The sequence below is a fragment of the Cervus canadensis genome, chromosome 10, assembly GCF_019320065.1.
Source record: "Cervus canadensis isolate Bull #8, Minnesota chromosome 10, ASM1932006v1, whole genome shotgun sequence".
NCBI classification, from domain to species: Eukaryota; Metazoa; Chordata; class Mammalia; order Artiodactyla; family Cervidae; genus Cervus; species Cervus canadensis.
Window position 1 is genome coordinate 63,640,931 of NC_057395.1, and position 20,401 is coordinate 63,661,331.

The 20,401-nt window shown below is 49.7% G+C and overlaps 1 protein-coding gene and 1 non-coding gene across 2 annotated transcripts in view; one reads left to right on the top strand and one right to left on the bottom strand.

Annotated features, from left to right (window-relative positions):
- LOC122448927 (fer-1-like protein 4) overlaps positions 1 to 20,401 on the bottom strand; it is a 40,931-nt gene that overhangs the window by 16,276 nt on the left and 4,254 nt on the right. The window contains 28 exon segments of the mRNA XM_043480584.1: positions 1,011 to 1,128; positions 1,216 to 1,306; positions 1,309 to 1,369; positions 1,440 to 1,540; positions 1,966 to 2,008; positions 2,658 to 2,789; positions 2,873 to 2,931; positions 3,077 to 3,272; positions 5,164 to 5,365; positions 5,461 to 5,528; positions 5,972 to 6,145; positions 6,271 to 6,405; positions 6,635 to 6,759; positions 6,908 to 7,061; positions 8,186 to 8,338; positions 10,134 to 10,250; positions 10,324 to 10,411; positions 16,148 to 16,248; positions 16,632 to 16,752; positions 16,848 to 17,022; positions 17,199 to 17,294; positions 17,297 to 17,306; positions 17,687 to 18,045; positions 18,908 to 19,094; positions 19,181 to 19,364; positions 19,485 to 19,644; positions 19,920 to 20,004; positions 20,084 to 20,146. Of these exon segments, the coding sequence (XP_043336519.1) occupies positions 1,011 to 1,128; positions 1,216 to 1,306; positions 1,309 to 1,369; positions 1,440 to 1,540; positions 1,966 to 2,008; positions 2,658 to 2,789; positions 2,873 to 2,931; positions 3,077 to 3,272; positions 5,164 to 5,365; positions 5,461 to 5,528; positions 5,972 to 6,145; positions 6,271 to 6,405; positions 6,635 to 6,759; positions 6,908 to 7,061; positions 8,186 to 8,338; positions 10,134 to 10,250; positions 10,324 to 10,411; positions 16,148 to 16,248; positions 16,632 to 16,752; positions 16,848 to 17,022; positions 17,199 to 17,294; positions 17,297 to 17,306; positions 17,687 to 18,045; positions 18,908 to 19,094; positions 19,181 to 19,364; positions 19,485 to 19,644; positions 19,920 to 20,004; positions 20,084 to 20,146 (3,558 nt within the window).
- On the top strand, positions 15,139 to 15,245 carry LOC122449118. Its single transcript, XR_006271920.1, has one exon. It is a non-coding gene; the product is annotated as a U6 spliceosomal RNA (small nuclear RNA).

A 20,401-nucleotide genomic window follows, 5' to 3' on the forward strand; every position in this document is an offset into this window, starting at 1 on the left:
CTTCGTGCCCAAAGTTAAACATTCATAGGTGATACCAAGCTGTTCCTCTTTACAGCTTGTATTCAGGGCTAGAGACACCAAAAAACAAAAAGAAAATGTTCACAGAAAAGAAGCCATCATAATTAGATACAGAACATATTGTATTGTCCCTGCCCATGAAACATTAAAGGAAAAAGAGCCAAGTAATTCACATTATCTAGTGTATGCACTAGGATGCTTAGATTATGGCAGAAGAGTGCCACAGAATGTTTCTTTAAATTACATCTTAGAATCCCTATATTTAAACTAGATAAAAGTACAGCATCTGCTCTGTGCTGGGAGTAAATGTGTAGCAACCCCCTCACTCCTTTCATTCTCTGAGATGCCTTTAAAGAAACTTCAAGGCCCTGCTGAGTGCCGTATGAAAACCTTGATGATCCAGTGGTTAAGAATCCACTTGCCAGTGCAGGGGACACAAGTTCAATCCCTGGTCTGAGAAGATCCCACATGCTACGGAGCACCTAAGCCCACGTGCTATGACTACCGAAGCCTGTGCTCTGCAACAAGAAAAGCCACCGTAGTGAGAAGCCTGTGCACCGCAAAGAGTAGCCCCTGTTCACCGCAACTAGAGAAAGCCCTCGCATATCAATGAAGACCCAGGGCAGCCAAAAATAGTTAATTCATTACATGATTGATTTTTTAAAAAATAAAAAAATACCCTGCAGCAATGGGAAGACCTGTACAAAGGCTTTGGTGGGAGGCCATCACGAAGCTTTATGGGTTGTGCTCTTCCTGGAATTACTCTCCTCATTCTTTTAATATGAGACTAGAACTATGAATAAGGAGTCAGAAGATCTAAGCAGTAAATTCAGGTTCTGCCATGAGCAAGTCGTGTAACCTTGGGGAGTCTCTTAATGTTGTGCCTAAGATTTCCAAAATGAAAAAGCTGGACTCCGATCCCTTCTGTCTGTAGGTTTTGTGTACATTACCTTTGTTGGACTTAGAGGTGTTCAGGGTCAATGGATGCTCACCTTTACAACATATACTCTAACCAGGAACTTGATGGGCTGGTTCTGTGGGATCCCCCAGGAGATCTGGGGCTCAGAGAAGGACACTGCCTCTGATTCTGGGTAAATGAGGAAAGGAGCCCTGGGTGGGATGGGAGTGGGGGGCAGAAAAAACACTGCTAAGAGAGACTTCCTCCTGCATCCCTGTCTGTGCTCCCTGGTCCCCCACTCCTCCCCCTAACATACCTTGAACTTGCCCACAAGCTTTCCAGACCCTTCATCCTCTCCATCTCCACCCTGACCCCCCTGCCCACGGTACAGGGGAACACATTCAGCCAGTCTTCAAAGTGGTCAAACTCTTCCTCCAGGGTGGTGTTGTAAATCTGAAAGGCAAGGGCCTCAGTGACAGCCCGATGTTTCAGAATCAGAGCATAATTCCCAACACCCAGTTACCTTCAGAGTGGCGAGTGCTTTTTTCTGGGACACAGAGCCTTTAACTTCAGGCTCACTCTGGTCGTGGGCTTCCCCATCCACAGAAATGGGGTGAACCCCGTCTGGGAATAGCAGAAAGGCCCCATTAGAAACTGGTGTGGGGCTTCACTGGTGATCTAGTGGTTAAAAATCACCTGCCAATGCAGGGGACACAGATTTGATCCCTGGTCCAGGAAGATCCCACATGCCGTGGAGCAGCTAAGCCCATGCATCACAACTACTGAGTCCGCACACTGCAGCTACTGAAGCCCATGTGCCTAGAGCCCGTGCTCCACAACAAGAGGGGGCACAGGATGAGCAGCCCATGTGCGCCACAAGAAAGAGGAGCTCCCACTGGCTGCAACTAGAGAAAGCCTTGCACACAGCAAAAAGACCCAGCACAGCCCAAAATAAATAAATAAATCTTAAAAGGAGAGAAGGAAAGAAGCATGGTGTTGGGAAAGGGAGGGAGATGGAAAGAGGAAAAGCAAGAAAGCCCATCTCTTACCTGAATCCCCAGGGTCATCCATTTCATCCTCATCAAAGTTGGCCTGAAATCAATGGGCAGGTCAGAGACACTTCCCTTTCCTTCCCTTCCCCTCCTTCATCTACCCCTTTCCCAGGATAGGGAGGTGGGAAACTTCAGTTCAAGTTCCAACTGGGTAAGCCTACTTGTGTTTTCAAAGCCTTAGTTTATCATGTAGTCCTGATATGTAACCATCAGTTACATGTGGAACTGTTGAGCACTTGAAACGTGGCTGGCCCAAACTGAGCTATGCTCCAAGTGTAAACTACACACTGGATGTCAAAGACTAGTATAAAATAAGACTGTAAATTATTTCATTATTAATTGATTTTTGATAGTTACTTCTTGAAATGCTATTGTAGGTATACTAGGTTAATAAAACATATCATTAAAAATCAACTGGTTCCTCTCACTTTTTAAAAAAATGTGGCTGCTACAAAAGTTAAAATTGCATATGTGGCTCACATGATATTTCTGTTGGACAACACAGCTCTAGATAATGGAGTTAATAACCCCCAACTTCTCAAACTGTGGTAAAGATGAGCAAAGATGGCTGTAACAGAGAGTTTTGAAAATCTGTAGAGCTCCATGTTTGATAAGATCCTTCTTACCATTCACCCTCCTCTGCCTTCAGCTCCCCCACTCCCACCCCCAGCACCTTCCCCTGCTCCCACCTGGCCCTGGAGCTCCTGAAGTGATGCATAGTACTTGGACCACCAATCAAGCTCTTCAGGCTCTGGGATGTCCTCCTCCAGCCCTGGGCCTTGATTCAGGAGGCCTCACAGAGGCAGCTTCTTCAGAGGAGCCTGGGGGAGTGAGAACTCAGCGCCCCTAGCCCAGCACCACCCCAAGCCCTGCCAGCCCCTTCTCCATCCCCCTTCTCCATCACCTTCAGGAACTGTCTGAGTGTCCCCATGTTGGCCCTGAAGGGGTCCAGGGACCTCTGTCCTGAGAGGGGACAAATGACACCAGGAGAAGGACAGGCAAGGAGAAATCAGACTCCATGTCCCACTGGAAGATCTCTGGGAGCCATCTCAGCCAGGAATTAGATGAAGACTTCTGTCTGGTGGCCCCTAAGGGGAGAGCCCTTTACCTTGAGGTTCCTTGGGGACCAGATCCCCTGCCTCCTCCTCTTCTTGCTCCTCAGGGGCATCCTCTTGACCCCGGAGAGTGAATCTCAGCATGTGGGGGACAACATGGGACCCCACAAACACCGTGCGGCCAAAGGCCCGGCGCTTGATCACCAGGACACTGAGAGGGGGCTGCAGGTAAGGCTGCTCCGGCAAGTCCTGGGGGTGGGAGAGAGGACCTGGATCTCTGCAGACTCAGAGAGGAGGGAAAGGCCGCAGCAGAGACAGGTGAGAGAACAAGGCAGCTGAATGTGCGTTCGAAGTCCACAGCCTCACTGAGTCCTCTCTGGTGAGTCACTCACTGCCTTCCCAACCCACTCCCCAGCTAAAAGGGGACACAGTCCTGGATTGGAAAGGTTATTGTATCACATGACAGAACAGATACAAAAGTAATTTGGAGCCTACAAAGTACTATCAGAAGGGTGAGGTTGTTGTTATTATTATGTAAAGGAGAAACACTCAGTTTGCTAATATAGATTGAGAACCATAAAATTATATATACCCTTTAACCCAGAAATTCTATTCTATCAGTGGATCCTGAGTGGGGAGGAAGAACAGATTATAATACTGTATTGTTGGTTTTATTTTACATATATGTGACAATCACAGCACAAAAGAGAGAGAAATGGAGTTATAATAGAGCAAAGTATTTCTGTTTTATTGAAACTAAATCAGTATTAATCCGAAACAGACGGTGAAAAATCAGTATGCATACTGTAATCCCTAGAGCAACTACTAAGTAAATATCAACTAAGGAATTAAAGTAGTGTACTAACAAATATCTATTTAATACAAAAGAAGACAGTAAAGGAGGAAAAAAAATAAATGAAATGTATAGAAAACAAACAGCAAAGTGGCAAAGGTAAATCCAACTATATCAGTAATAACATTAAGGACTTCTCTGGTGACCCAGTGGTTAAGAATCCCCCTGTTAAAAAAAAAAAAAAAAAAAAGAATCCCCCTGTTAATGCAGGGAATACATATTCGATCCCTGATCCGGGAAGATTCCACATGCCGTGGGGCATCTAAGCCCGTGTGTGGCAACTACTGAAGCCCAAGTGCCCTAGAGCTCTGCAATGAGAAAAGTCACTGCAATGAGAAGCCCAGGCACCACAACTAGAGAGTAGCCACTGCTTGCTGCAACAAGAGAAAAGCCTGCTTACAGCAGCAAAGACCCAGTGCCGCCAAAAATAAATAAATAAATATTAAAAAGCCTTTATTTCATTGGCTCCTCATAACACACTCTGTCCCTTTTTCAAACAAACAAGCAGACAAATCAAAGCTCAAATCAGACAAGTGATTTGACAAGCACTTAAGGGACACTGCCAGAATTTGACTCCAAGTCCACACTACAGTATGGTAATTACAATTTAAGCAAAGAATGTATTTATCTTTCTAACCCCTGGCGTCTCAGTTTCCTTCAGACTCACATTTCATGACTTTTGGCTAATCCACTCAATCAATAGAGCCAGCAGAGCATCACCAGTTCATGGATTAATCCAGGGATCGGCTAATTATTGCCTGTAAACCAAGTCTAGCCTGTTGCCACTTTTTGTAAGTAAAGTTTTCTTGAAACAGTCATACTCATTCATTTCCTTGTTGTCTTAAGACTGTGTATAATAGCAGAGTTGAGTAATTGCAACTGAGACTGTATAGCCCACAGAGCCTAAAATCTTCACTAACTTGCCCTTTCTAGAGGGGCTTCCCTGGTGGCTCAGTGGTAAAGAATCCACCAGCAAGGCAGGAGACACAGAAGATGTGGATTCAACCCCTGGGTTAGGACGATCCCCTGGAGGAGGAAATGACAACCCACTCTCAGTATTCTTGCCTGAAAAATTCCATAGACAGAGGAGCCTGGCAGGCTACAGCCCGCAGGGTCACAAAAGAGTCAGACACAACTGACCAACTGAGTACACACAGCACATACACCCTTTATAGGAAGCCTCAAGACCCCCGGGTTGGTCTAATATACCCAGCCAGGAAGTCACCATCTCACTGGCCTATTCCATTTCTCAGCCCAGCACTTCTTGGCCCCAGCCCATGTTCTCACCACCGTCAGATGCTTGACGAGCTCGGTGAAATTGGGATTCTCACAGTAACTGGCCAGGACCTCGGACTCCACTCGTCGCCCCGCCACCTCCGGCACCACCTGGGGCTGCTCCACCTCGAGCAGATGCACGCGGCCAAGGCCCCTGAGACCCAGGAACAGTACCTGGAGTTGGGAAGTGGGAGATTCAGGGGCCTGGACCTGACTGAAGGACACCCAGATGCGGGGAAGGCGGAGGATGCGAGTTCACTACCTCAACAGGGAACTCCCCACTCCCGGGTGCACGTGGGGCGGCAGGACAGGCGTCCAGAGAGGGGCTCAGCCGGGAGGGTCAGGTCCTGGGGCTTCACATCACTGGGCACTGAGGGCTGCAGGGAGATGAGGTCAGGGCTCAAAGAGGAATCAGGCAGGAGGAGGAGAAGTCTGGGCTCAGGGTAAAGACATGGAGGACTGCTGGTGAGATAGAAATCCAGAGGAACCTGGCAAGGCTAGATTGGCAGGAGGGGGTTGTCTCGAACAGCCATGTACAGGGAGAAGATGGGTGTCTGAGGCAACGGGATCAACCCATAGCCTGGGTTCTCTGGGGTTGGAGGCCTGGCAAGGTGAACCGAGGGAAGGTCTACTTGGAGTGTTCCCTGGAGTCAGGAGGTCCAGTGAGGTGGCCCAGGACAGACCTGCAGCCCGCATTCTCTGGGGGTAAGGAAGTTGGAGGAGCAACCCTGGGACATGCCCACATTCCCGGAGTGAGAGGACCTAGAGGAATTGCAGGAGCGGTCCACGGGGTGTCCCAACTAGACTCCAGCACTCTGACCTCAAGCCCCCTACTGTAGTCCAGTTCAATGAGTTCAAAGGTGGCGATGAGCTCCCCCGCTGCCTGGGGCCCCTTCCTCAGGGGGAAGAACTGCAGTTCGGGACGTTGGTAAGGGTCCTCCATCAACTTCACCCTCGGGGCGGGCAGCGCCCTGCCCAGGAACACATCGGGGACCTGAGGGGAGCAGAGCAGTGAAGACAAAAGTAGAAGAGGCTCAGGAACCCAGAGAAGGCGCATTGAGATGGAGAGAGGAGGGTCCTTGGGGGTGGGAACCCAGGTGGGGCCCAGGTCACACTCACGAACTTACTGTGGTCAAAGACATTGACAATCACTGGTGGGGGCTCATACTGCAGGTGTTCCCTCCTCCCGTCCACGATTGGCTGATCAAACACCAAGAGTTCGTCCCACAGGGGGCTCAGCTTCTGCTCCAGGACCTTGAGGGCCGTGCAGGGAGGGAGGTAACAGCGGCTAGTGTCAGGAGAACCCGTCACCCCTAAGACCCTCTGGCTCTACACCACCCCCTAAATCAGGGCGATCTGATCCAACATCCCGTCCTGAAAATTGAGGGCAGAAGAGAGACTGGGAGCCTTGGAAGAAGCTCAGTTCCCACCCACCTTGTCTCCCAGTGCCCCTCCACCACCCACCTCCCAGTCCAGCCCTCACCCGCATGGTCTGGCACTGCGTAGAGATGAGGACTCGAGCAAAGGGGTCCGAGAGCCCACTGTCATCTGCTGCCAGCACCCCTTGGGTCTGGTACAAGTGGGCCCGGAGCTGGAAGTAGCTGAAGTCTAGGGTGGAGGGAAAGAAGGGGCCGTGTGAGCTCGGGGACCACTGGAGTCCCTGACCTCAGACCCCTCCGAATCCCCAGCTGAGCATCTAGCCCCACACCTGGGGCAGATGGAGAGCCAGCCCGCCCGCCTCACGGCCTGCACTCACTGTCCCGGTACAGGCTTTGGGGCAGCCCAGCTGAGGACTCAGGCAGCAGGTCCACGGGGAGCTCTGCAGTACAGGCCGTGTCTTGTTTGCCCAGCCCCAGCCACAGGAAGAGCTCCAGCTTGGCACAGACCTCACCAGGGGCTGCCCCCGGTGCCTGTTGTGGGAGGAGCCATGTTAGGGCCCCACCTCTTACTACCCCTGCAAGACCAGTCCGCTCTCTGTATTCATCAGATCCCTAATCCAAACAGCACTCCCTGGGGACCTCCCTGGTGGTCCAGGGTCAAGACTCTGCACTTTAAATGCAGGGGACACGGGTTCGATCCCTGGTCAGGAAACTAAGATCTTACCTGCCTGGCAGTATGGCCAAAATAAAAACCAAACAAAAAAACAAAGAGTACTCCCTGTACCTGAGCCTCTTCATGCCCTCCCCCTGAGACTCCATTATCCTTAACTTCCATTCCCTGTCCCCGCTGCCCCAATACTGCCACCTCCTATGCCCCAAACCCCAGACCCCAAACCATGCTCTGAGTTCTGCACTCCGCTACCCCACACTCAGCCCTCTGTCTCCTCATCCACAACACATGCGATTCCCTGTCCCTTACCCAGAGATCACAACTCACCACCAGGGACCCCTGCCGATGTCTGTCCCAAGGACACCTCATTTAGAAATATTCTGCCCCCAAATCAGCTGGACTTCTCAGGAACTAATTAGTCCTATTTTCATAACCTGGCCCATCTGTTGGGCCAGAAGAAGGAAGCCCATGCTCAGAGATGACAAGATTTGCTGTTTATCTCACATCAAAGCTCACCTGGGTAAAGGCACAATTTCCTTTTGGCATTTTAGATAATTAAGAGTTTGGTATCCTTTTCTAAATTTTTTTGGCCACGTGGCACAACATGTGATATCCTTTTTTTTTAAGAATAATAAATTTCTAATTGAAACACTTTAATTTTTAATTTAAAATTTTTAATTAAAATTTTTGACTAAAAATTTTAATTAAAAAAAGTTTAAAAAGTAAAATAAAGAGTTTTAAGGGAATTCCCTGGCAGTTCAATGGTTAGGACTCTGCACTTTCACTGCCAAGGACAAGAGTTCGATCCCTGGTCAGGGAACTAAGATCCCAAAGGCAATGTGGTGAGGCCAACAATTATAAATAAAAATTAAAGAGTTTGGGGACTCCTACTGTGCACCGTGTGGCTCCACCCCAATGCCTGGGCCACCCTAAGAGCCTCATCCCACTCCAATCCCCAGCACCCTCAGCCCCCAGGACCCCTCACTGTGAGCAGCAGGCTCTGGATCTTCCCACAGTCCCGGCCCCATTCCTCCTCTACCACAGAGAACAGCACATCCTGGGCAGGAATCCGGGCCCAGGCCACACGGCACCGCCCACTTAACATCCAGACCAGCACACCCGGGAGGGGCGACTGGGGCTGCAGGCAGAGAACTAGGTTACAGTGGTGAACTTGGAGTTGAGACCACCTGCTCCCACAGCTTCCACTGGATGGACAGGCCAGAAGTCCATCTCCAGCCCTGACCTCCCTCCAAACCCCAGGTCCACCTGGCCCCCTATGTCCTGGACATCTCTCCCCTGGATGCCCTATCCCTACAGGTCTGACTTATTTTTCTGGTCTATTTTTTTTTAATTATGTTAAAATACACAAAACATGGGGTTCCCTGGTGGCTCAGGTGATAAAGAATCTTCCTTCAATGCAGGAGAACCAGGTTCCATCTCTGGGTTGGGAAGATCCCCTGGAGGAGGGAATGGCAACCCACTCCAGTATTCTTGCCTGGAGAATTCTATGGACAGGGGAACCTGGTGAGCTACAGTCCATTGGGTTGCAAAGAGTCAGACACGACTGAGCAACTAAGACTTCCACACTTTCACTCACACATAATGTAAAATTTCCCATCTCAGCCACTGCTAAGTGTACAGTTAGGTAGGACATTCACATTGTCGTGAAACTATCACTGTTGCCCACCTCCAGAAGCTTCTTCAACTTTCTTCATTGGTAGGACTGACACTCTGTAGCCATTAAACACTAACTTCCCATTTTCCCCTCCCAGCCCTGACAATATCTATCCTACCATCTCTCTATGAATTTGACTGCACTAGGTACCTCATATCAGTGGAATCATATGTATTTGCCCCTTTGTGATTGGCTTTTTTCATTTATCATAAGGTCTTCAAGGTTCACCATGTTGGAGCATGTGTTAGCCTGATTTCCTTAGTTTTCCCTCCTCCCAACCTGATTTCTCTGCAGTGATCCCCACCTCTCCTTCCGCTACTCTGCTTTCCAGTTGTGTCTTTGCACATGCTCTTTATTCTTTCATACTTGCCAAACTCCAACATGCCCTTCAAGATCTGAGACCAAGGACTTCCCTGGTGGTCCAGTGGTTAAGCATCTGCCTGCTAATGCAGGAGATGCTGGTTCGATCCCTAGGTTGGGAAGATCCCACATGCCGAGGAGCAACTAAGCCCATGTGCCATAACTTCTGAGCCCACACTCTAGAGGCCATGCTCCACAACAAGAGAAGACACTGCAATAAGAAACCCATGCACTGCAACTAGAGAAAGCTGATATGCAGGAACGAAGATCCAGCCCAGCCATAAATAAATACATAAATATGATTTTTTGAAAAAAAATCTGAGACCAATATCCAACTACTCACTCTTTGACCCTGAGGACCTATTGGTTCCGGTGGTCAAAACTTTTTGGAATGACTGAGCTTCAGAGTGGAGCAGAAATGGCTTTGAAGTCTAACTCTGCTACTTAACCAGCCATGACACAGTGGATCCATCACTTTGCTTTTTTAAGCCTTAGTGTCTGCACTTGTCAAATGAGGTACATCTTCCCAAGGTTGTTGAATTACATGGGATAGTACATGCAGATACTTAGCAAAGAAAACTTTCTAAAAATGTGAATATCCTTTACCCTTCCCATGTGTTGTGTTCAGAGCTTCAGACCAGGGAAGTCATGCCAAGGAATGTACCCTGAAATCTTCTTCCAAAGAGATCCTGGCTGTTCCCTGCATCCCTGCTGGGTCCTAAAATATACATCACCCTTGGCTGCTCCAAATGGAACTGGGTCCTCTATTCAGAGCAATGGATCCTATGGCCAGGCATGGATCCACAGGACTAATGTTAGGTCAGTCCTACCCAAAGGCCCCTGGTAAGCTTAGGAGAAAAGGTATTCAGGGTCGGGGAATGGATGGGTAAGGCATTACCTCCTGGGCCAGGAAGCGCAATTTCACCAGGAGCTTCTTGGCCAGCGCCACTTTCTCTGGCACGTTTCTCTGACTCAGGCCCCGTAAGAGCCACAATCTTTGCTTTGCCAACAGGTTCTGAAAAGTCAGGAAGAGAACATGAGTGGCAGGTCTCTGCTGGGTTCCCCTGACCCCCTTCCCTAGACCGTACCAGGCTATACACCAGCAGTTTCCCTCGGCATTGATCCAGGGCGTTGGGCCGGGTCGTTGTCCTGCGCTCAGCACCGTGGCCAAACTGTCTGCATGAGCAGGGGCAGGCGTGGCAGCCGGGAACACTGTCCGTTAGGGGTCACCTTCCTCAGAGCAGGTCTCCCACACCAGCCTCCCTCACAGCTCGTCTCAGTCTTGTTCGCAAACAGGCAGCCTTGGGGCTTCCCTGGTGGTTCAGTGGTTAAGAATCTGCCTTGTAATGTAAGGGACGTGGGTTCCATCCCTGGTCCAGAAAGATCCCACGTGCCATGGAACAGTTAAGCCCACGCACCACAACTACTACTGAACCAGTGCTCTAGAGCCCACGAGCTACAACTACTGAAGCCCCCAGAACCTGGGCTCTGCAGCAAGAGAAGCCACAACAATGAGAAGCCTGCACACCGCAACTAGAGAGAAAAGTGCAGAGCACTGAAGATCCACCACAGCCAGAAAATAAAATAATCTTTAAAAAAGAAAAATAACAGCCCTGGGGCAACCCAGAGGGATGGGGGGGAGGGAGGTGGGGGGTGTTCAGGATGGAGGGACACGTGTGCACCCGTGGCTGATTCATGTCGATGTATGGCAAAAACCACCACAATGTTGTAAACTAATTATCCTCCAATTAAAATAAATTAATTTTTTAAAAATGAAAAACTAACAGGCATCCTTCCTCAGTTAAGGATGGCTTCTGTATTTGGACCATTTCCCAACTCATCAAGGCCAGCATCACTTTGGAGTCCTAGAATGTACTATAAATTAACTATTTACTCCCCTGGCTACTCAGTGTAGCCGAGGCCCAACAGCATTGGTGTGACTTAGTTAGAAACACAGAATCTCAGCCCCATCCTGACCTTCTCTGTCAGAAATCTGCATGTTTATACTCGGAGGATTCAAGTGCATATTAAAGGTTCACATGGGCTGTACTTGACAGTTCCAACATGGACTAAAGATAGTTCCAACAATGCATGCCCAAACCAGGTGCATGAATTCCAATGACTGCCCCACCCTATCCGTCTAAAAGCAAACCCTGAAAAAAAAAAATAAATAAAAGCAAACCCTGCTTCACTTCAAACCTTCCAAGTCTCCGTCGCTGCTCTTTCTCTCACTCACATTCCACATCAACCCATCAGCATATCACTTATTGTTGTTGTTGTCCAGTCACTGTTGTGTCTGGCTCTGCAACCCAATGGACATGTCATATAACTTAGCATATCACTTAGGCTCTACTTTCAAAATACATTCAGAATCTGACCACTTTCCTCCTTTTCCAGGCCCACCCTGGTCCAAGCCACCATCACTTCTCACCAAGATTACTGCAATAGCCACCTAGCGGTTCTCACTTCTTCCACTCTTACCCTCTGGCCTACAGAATATTCTCAATACAGCATCCCAAATGAGCTTTTTAATGTTTTTCAGACCATTTCACTCCTCCCCAGAAGTTTCTCATCTCAGAGTTAAAAACAAAATACTTAAAATGGTCTTAATGGGGAGATTTCCCTGGTGGTCCAGTGACTAAGACTTGGCATTCCCGATGCAGATGGCCCCAGGTTCAATCCCTGGTCAGAGAACTCGATCCCACCTGCTGCAGCTAAGAGTTCCCATGCCACAACTAAAGACCCCATAAGCCAAAATGAAGATAGAAAATCCTGCAGGCCTACTAAGACCTGGTGAAGCAAAATAAATAAATAAAAATATTTTTAATGGCATAAAAGGCCCTACATGCTCTATTTCTCTTTAGTTCCCTGTCTTCACCAAATATTGCTCTCCCCTCAAGCTCAACCCTACAGTCACACTGGCCTTTTTGCTCCTCCTTGAATACCCCAAGCCTATTACCGTCCTCAAGGCCTCTTATTAGCTGCTCCCTATGCTGGAATGTTTGGCCCTAGACCTTCCCATAGCTCATTCTCCCCTTCTTTGTTAAGGCTTTTGCTCAAATACCTCTTCACAGACCTTCCCTGGTCATCCCATCTCAACAACCCCTCCCACTTTCTCCATCTTCATCTCTGCTTTTTCTATCTCTCTAAATAGAATATAAGCCATGGCAGGGACTTCATTTTGATTACCACTGTATCCTCAGGGCCTGGCACCTAATAGATGCTCAAGAAATACTTGTTGGGTTAAGTAAAATGATTTTAATCCATGGAATTTGGGTCCCTTTTTGACTCCCCCTCAATGATTTCTTAACTTTTTATTGTGGAAATTTAAGTATATATACATATTATATATATATAAAATAAGTGACTCCAAGGATTTTTCACCTAATTGTGCTCCCAGAGCTTATCTTTTTAACTTATAATGCTCTTTACTCCAAGATTTCTACTGGCAGACACAATCTGACTGACAAGGGTCAAAACTGCACTTGCTTCTTGAGAAACCTATATGCAGGTCAGGAAGCAACACTTAGAACTGGACATGGAACAACAGACTGGTTCCAATAGGAAAAGGAGTACATCAAGGCTGTATAGTGTCACCCTGCTTATTTAACTTATATGCAGAGTACATTATGAGAAACGCTGGGCTGGAGGAAGCACAAGCTGGAATCAAGATTGCTGGGAGAAATATCAAAAACCTCAGATATGCAGATGACACCACCCTTATGGCAGAAAGTGAAGAAGAACTAAAGAGCCTCTTGATGAAACTGAAACAGGAGAGTGAAAAAGTTGGCTTAAAGCTCAACATTCAGAAAACTAAGGTCATGGCATCTGGTCCCATCACTTCACGGCAAATAGATGGGGAAACAGTGGAAACAGTAGCTGACTTTATTTTTGGGGGCTCCAAAATCACTGCACATGGTGATTGCAGCCATGAAATTAAAAGACGCTTACTCTTTGGAAGGAAAGTTATGACCAACCTAGATAGCATATTAAAAAGCAGAAACATTATTTTGTCAACAAAGGTCCATCTAGGCAAGGCTATCGTTTTTCCAGTAGTCATGTATGGATGTGAGAGTTGGACTATAAAGAAAGCTGAGCACCGAAGAATTGATGCTTTTGAACTGTGGTGTTGGAGAAGACTCTTGAGAGTCTCTTGGACTGCAAGGAGATCCAACCAGTCCATCCTAAAGGAAATCAGTCCTGAATATTCATTGGAAGGACTGATGCTGAAGCTGAAACTCCAATACTTTGGCCACCTGATGCGAAGAGCTGACTCATTTGAAAAGACCCTGATGTTGGGAAAGATTGAAGGCAGGAGGAGAAGGGGATGACAGAGGATGAGATGGTTGGATGGCATCACCGACTCAATGGACATGGGTTTGGGTGGACTCCGGGAGTTGGTGATGGACAGGGAGGCCTGGTGTGTTGCGGTACATGGGGTCGCAGAGAGTTGGACACGACTGAGTGACTAAACTGAACCAAACTGTATAATTTTTAAAACTTCACTTATTAACATTGCTATTGATTAAAAATTGACAAGAGAAAAATATCTTCTTGACAAGATTTAGATCCACAAAACTGGATTCAGGAAAATTAGATCTGGTAGAAATAACAGTGGCATACACACACACACACACACACACACACAAAACCACACTGGATAAAGCTATAAAAAGTGAAATATTACATGAGTAAATCTTTCATTGAAATTTCCCTGCCAAAGAATAATTTTAGTAATAAAATAACTAGGACTTTTCTTGTGGCTCAGATGGTAAAGAACCCTCCTGCAATGCCGGAGGAAACGGTAACCCACTCCAGTATTTTGGCCTGGAGAATTCCATGGACAGAGGAACCTGGCATGCTACAGTTCCATGGTGTCACAAAGAATCACACACGACTAAGAAATTAAAACTTTCAAAGAAAAAATCAGTGAAGTGAAAATGGAAATAGTTTCATTGCATCATGTAAAAAATCAAGCAAGGAATTAAATTGGATTAAATATGGTTGCTCTTTTGGAGACACAGAGAACATAGACAGAGAAGAGAGCCTTACAGTGAAACCCAGGGACACAGTACACGAAATTTGTAACATTCAGAGGTCAAGAAGATAGGGAACCAGCAAAAGAGAAGAGAAAGAATGGCCAGGGAAGCCCAAGGAAAACCAGGGACATTGAAGTCAACAAGAGAGTCTTTCAAGAAGGAGGGTGGGGTCAACTGTGTTCACCTCAGTGTTTCACTGAACTGAAAGGTTGACTGAGATAAAGAAAGAAAAGTAACCACCAACAAACAAGTCTTTAGCCGAGTTCTCCTCTTCTTCCCTCCCTCTAAATGCTGGAGCTTGCCAGGTCCCTGGAATGCAGGGACAATGCAGGGGACCAGAGTTTGATCCCTGGTCAGGGAACTAGATCCCACATGCCACAGCTAAAGAATTCACATTCCTCAACTAAACATCCCACATGCAACTAAGATCCAGAGCAGCCAAATAAATAAATTAAATTAATATTTTAAAAACAGAAGTCAGAGTTAACAAGTCCAAAAATGAACTTTTGACATTCTCTCCCCTCCCACCAGAACTTCTCCTCCTCTCATTTTCCACAGCTCAGTAAATAGCACCATCTACATAGTTATTCAAGTCAAAATCGTAGGAGTCATTCATAACTTTTCTCTGCACATTTTCCAAGTCCCCTAAGACAATTCATTAGTGAGTCTTGAGATGTCACTTTCACAAACCCATACTGCCCTTGAATCCAGTCCTATCACTCTATTCATCCTAGATTCAATTCAACCATCACCTCAGTTATTACAAGGCCCTCTGCTTTCTCTCATATCATCCCTCCCCCACTGATTCTTTTTAAGGATAAGTTAGAGCATATCATCCCTTTTCTTTTCAAAATCATCAGTGGCGTGCTCGCTTTGGCAGCACATATACTAAAATTGGAATGATACAGAGAAGATTAGCATGCCCCCTGTGCAAGGATGACACGCAAATTCGTGAAGCGTTCCATATTTTTAGGAAACCAGATCTGAAAGAGACATGTGCACCCCAATGTTCATCACAGCACTGCTTATAATAGCCAGGACATGGAAGCAACCTAGATGCCCATCAGCAGACAAATGGATAAGGAAGCTGTGGTACATATACACCATGGAATATTACTCAGCCATTAAAAAGAATTCATTTGAATCAGTTCTAATGAGATGGATGAAACTGGAGCCCATTATACAGAGTGAAGTGAGCCAGAAAGATAAAGACCAATACAGTATACTAACACATACATATGGAATTTAGAAAGATGGTAATGATAACCCTAAACGCAAAACAGAAAAAGAGACACAGATGTACAGAACAGACTTTTGGACTCTGTGGGAGAAGGCGAGGGTGGGATGTTTTGAGAGAACAGCATCGAAACATGCATATTATCAAGGGTGAAACAGATCACCAGCCCAGGTTGGATGCATGAGATAAGTGCTTGGGGCTGGTGCACTGGGAAGATCCAGAGGGATGTTGGGGGGGGGGGGCGGGGGGGGGGGGGGGGGGGGATCCGGATGGGGAATACATGTAAATCCATGACTGATTCATGTCAATGTATGACAAAAACCATTACAATATTGTAAAGCAATTAGCCTCCAACTAATAAAAATAAATGGAAAAAAATTTAAAAAAATCATCAGTGGCTCCTCATCTGAGGAACTGGAAGGTGTGTGGAGATTAGAGGAGAAAGGGAAAGAGTTTATTGAAGGGGAGTGGCCTAACATCCAATAATTTCCATCAAGTTCCCTCCACAATCATCTCCTCCCTCTCCTGTAAAGTGCTGATCAGACTGCAGCATCCAGGGCCCTTGGGTCCAGACAGCTATCATGGGTTTCCCTTACCTCAGAGTCTGCAGCAAGGAAGGGGAGGCTCTCCGCTCGCCTGCTGCCCGCCACCAGCTCTTTCAGTGCCTGCTTCAGCCGTGTGAAGGCCCCAGGTCCTGGCCGGCGCTGCAGTGTCTCAACCTCCTGCAACCCCTGGTCCTGTGCCAAAGGGAAAGGGTCAGACTCCACCTCCTTTAGACCACGCCCTCATCCCAAGGCCCCGCCCACTCACGACTGCTCCTCTTGGCCCCACCCTTCTTTGACGCCAACTAATTCTGGGTTCAGTTTCTCAAGCCCTCGGCTGGCTCCACGGCTGTGAGTCCAGGCCCCCAGGAGCTCTACTCTTGTTCTTCCTGGGTCCAACAGTTCTGAATTCCAGCCCTCCCACAATTTCTGGCCTTCTCAGCTCTCCCGGAAGCTTGCACCTGATGAGATGTTGGGTAACCCTGGTGCTTTACCCATTAGCCCCGCTTCATAAGTCAGGGTGTCCAGAATGCCCCTCTATCCCGGCCTTGCCCTGTGAGCACCCGCCTTGCTCTCACCAGCCTCTCGGCCACTCTCCGCACACAGTTACTGCTCTGCAGACGCCACAAGTGATTCTCCCAGCGGCTCCACACACTGACACAGGGCTTGCGGTGATGTAGGGGCAAGCAGAAGTAAGGCCTGGGCAGAATGCAGAGGAGCAGAGTCTGCGAGGGGCAGTCCTAGGCCGCTGGGAATCCCCCAACGCCTTCCTTCCAGCCACCAGGAGCACTCACCCACTGCCATCCATGAGCTCAGGCCGCTGAGCTGGGGTACCCAGCTCCTCCTCCTCCACTGGCCCCACTCCCATGTCTGACTCCAGCAGGAGCTGTTCCTCCCCTTCTGTGTCCTCTGCTTCCTCCCCTGCCCTGGACCCTTGGCTCAACTTCTCCTTTCTGTAACCTGCGTCACCTGCCAGGAGCCACAAGTGTCAGTGGGTACCAGCCTGAGGGTTCCCTCCCCCAACCTCTGCCTCAATAGTTAAGTCAGAGCCCACCCCTTACTGAAGGTCAACTGTGGCCTAAGTCTGGAACGAGAGTGACCACCCTCAAACCCACTGCCCTTAGGGCTTTGGTTAGGTCTCACACCGATGGAGATCTCAAAGCTGATGGGCTGGGCAGCCACGGCCGGGTCGATCATGGTGGCCTCGAAGAGCACAGCGAAGAGCAGGAAATCTTCACAGGAGCCAGGGCATTCTGGGAAAGGCGGGTCAGGATGGAGTCAGCCCCCACCCTCCCAGTTTGCAGCCTGGACTAGGCTTGGTCACAGTGCCCACAGAAGGACATGCAACGAAGGCCTAGAAGATTTGCTGCTGGTGTCCTGCCTCCCTCCGCCCCTTGTTGTCCCAGTTCATTGGACCTGGGACTTAGTTCTCTCTGGTTCGTCTCTGAGTTGTCACCCTCCTCTTTCCATGTGTGTAATATACATAGGAGCACATGTGTACACACACTGCAGTCTTCACCCAGGTCACCAAGTTGAGACACCCCCCTGCCCTGGTGTTTAAAGCCTGGGAGCCGGGTACACACTCCAGAGCTGAGAGTGTGTACCCCGACCCCTCACTAAACTTCAGCCCCACCTCTGGCAGCAGCAGCAATTCCTCCACTTCCACCTCCATGGCACCAGGAATCTCAGGCGCATCAACACTGGAGCTGGCATCCCAGTGCTGCTGTATCCCTGTAGGAATCTGGCCACGCCTGGCTTTCTTCTTCTTTCCTGTGAGCCGAGACAACCTGGACCCCTGTGGGGCCTGGGAAGGCTCGGGTTCAGTTCTCCCTTCCAACACTTTCATGGACATGGCCACCAGCAGTTGGCCTCGGAAACAAATGCCTTGGCCAACACCTTCACTGAGATTCTGAAAATCATCCCGAAGACCCGTACTGGGGGGTGAGCCATAGAGAGGTACCCAGGCTGGGCCGAAGGTGGGGTTAAACCCCGCTGTGGGGAGGTGAAGGGGCAAAAACAGTGTTTTGGAGGGAAGCGTGGAGCAGGTGGGTACTAGCTCAGTCTATACTGAGGAAGAGGGGTGTCAGATTGGACCTCTGGAAGGAAAGCCTTCGAACAGCTAGGGACCGAGAGCTAAGGACCAAGACCTGGGAGAACTATTTTTTAAAAACAACTATTATTTAGTTGTTTGCTTTTGGCTGAACTGGATCTTTGTTACTGCCTACAGCCTTTCTCTAATTGCAGTGCTCGGGCTTCTCATTAGTGTGGCTTCTCTTGTTGGGAGCACAGTATCTAGGGCGTGGGCTTCAGTAGTTGTGGTGCACCGGCTTAGTTGGCCCACGGTATGTGGAATCTTCCCAGACCAGGGATTGAACCCGTGTCCCCTGCATTGGCAGGAGGATTCCCAACCACTGGACCACCGGGGAAGTGCCCTGAGAGCAGTTCGACAGGAAAGCCGCCCTGGGGGCGGAGCCAGAGACCGGGAGGTGGAGTCAGAATTGGGGTGGAGCTACAGGTGACCTGGTAAGGGTCGGGAGTCAACCGTTAATGTGGTCAGGGCTTGTTTTCCTGCAGGTAAATCTGTGAGAAGAACTGGGCTGCAGTGATTACTGGATATTCAGCTGTAATTAAGATTCTTGTCAACAGAACCAAACCAAGGGTAGGGTCTGTAGTCTGCAGGCGACAAGTGGGACTGTGAAGGGAGGGGTCGGCTTGGAGCGAAGTAGTTACTTGGCATAGACCCGACTTTCTAAACTGAGCTGGGTCAGGAGGATGGGGTTTGCCGTCGGGGGCGGGGCCCTGGGCAGACAGGGCCCGGAAGGAAGCGCAGCAAGCGTTGGCAGGATGCACTTACCCGCGCGGCCGGAATGCGAGATCTGTGTCAGGTCCAGCACATGCGTGGCGAGGGCCGCATCTACGAGGGGCGCATCGTCCCTTAGCTGCAGACGAAGGCCGCGCGTTAGCGGCGGAAAGAGCTCCAAGAAGCTCAGCTGCTCGTTCCACTCGAGCGCCATGGTCTCACTGCGCACCGACGTCTCGCCCTTGAGCGCCGGGCGAAGACAGGTGGAGAGCGGTCAGTGCGGATCCGGGCCTGGGCCTCCGCCGAGTGGGGATGGGAGGGACTTACCTGCTGCCCCAGGAAAGACACCCACACGTAGGGGTCCACGGGAACGCGCTGGTCCAGCAGGGCGTGGGCCAGGCTGCCCAGCAGCCCGGGGCGCAGCGCCGGAAGCCCCTCCGCGCGGCACACACGCACTCTCAGCCACGCCCACGGCCTCTCCGCTGGCACCCGACGCGGCAGCAACAGGTTCCTAGGGGAGACGGGCGCTGAGGGGCCCAGAAGCCCGAGGCTCGGCCCCTCTCCTTCTCCGCATCCCGGAAGCCTCGCCCGGTCCTACTCTTCCCCATCCCCGCCCCCGACCCCGGCTCACTTCTCGACGTTCTAACTGTGGCCTGGGTCCGGTGGTGGCAGTGGAGGGGGCAGATCCCCGCGCGCCCTCAAGGACAAAGTGACCTTGACGAAGCCTTTGGTCCCGGCACGGGTGTCCCGGGGGTCATGCAGTGGGGCCCATTTCTGATAGAAGTGGCCATCTGGGGACAGAGGAGTGGGCCCACGGGTCAGGCGGCCCGGCGGGATGTGCAGGGTGGTCGTGGAGGCTGGGATTAGAATGTTGGACAATGGCCGGGGTTCAAGTCCGGCTCAGTAGGGAGGAGCAGGAGTACGTGCCTGCCAGTCAGCCGTCGGAAGAGACTGCTACTTACAAATTAGTACACTGGGCTCGGTGCCCAGCGGGTCCGCTTCCCCTGTCCACGCAGAGGAGTCTCAATGACGGCAGGGAGGGTGGGGTGGGGTGGTGGTTCAGTACCTGGCTGGTCGAAGATCATGCCCAGGTCCATCCTGAAGGTGCCAATCCGAGTGGCCATAAAGGGAAGCGTCTGCGAATGGAAAGCCTGGGGAAAGGTGGCGTTAGTCTGGATCTTCAGCATCTGTCCTTCTCTGATGGCAACCTCTCACCCCTAACCCTCTCACCGTGATTTCCAGCAGCAAGTTCTGGAGGTGAAGCCGGGTCTCGTGAAATTCAAACAAGAAGTACTGGGTTGAAGTGGAGAAGCAAGAGAAGTGACAGCAGGTTATACGTGAAGGGTTCACACCCTCTGGCCCCTAGCCCTTGTAAAGAGAACGCCCTCTTTCCCCCCTTCCCCACTCCACCCCAATTCGGTGACCATACCCCTTTGCACCTTTTCCAGCACCGAGCGCTTGGCCCCGGGCCAGCCAATAGGCTCATTTCCCCCCCAGGCCACGCCCCCTCCACGCATAGTTCTTCTCCTGGGTCCCGCCCACTCTCTC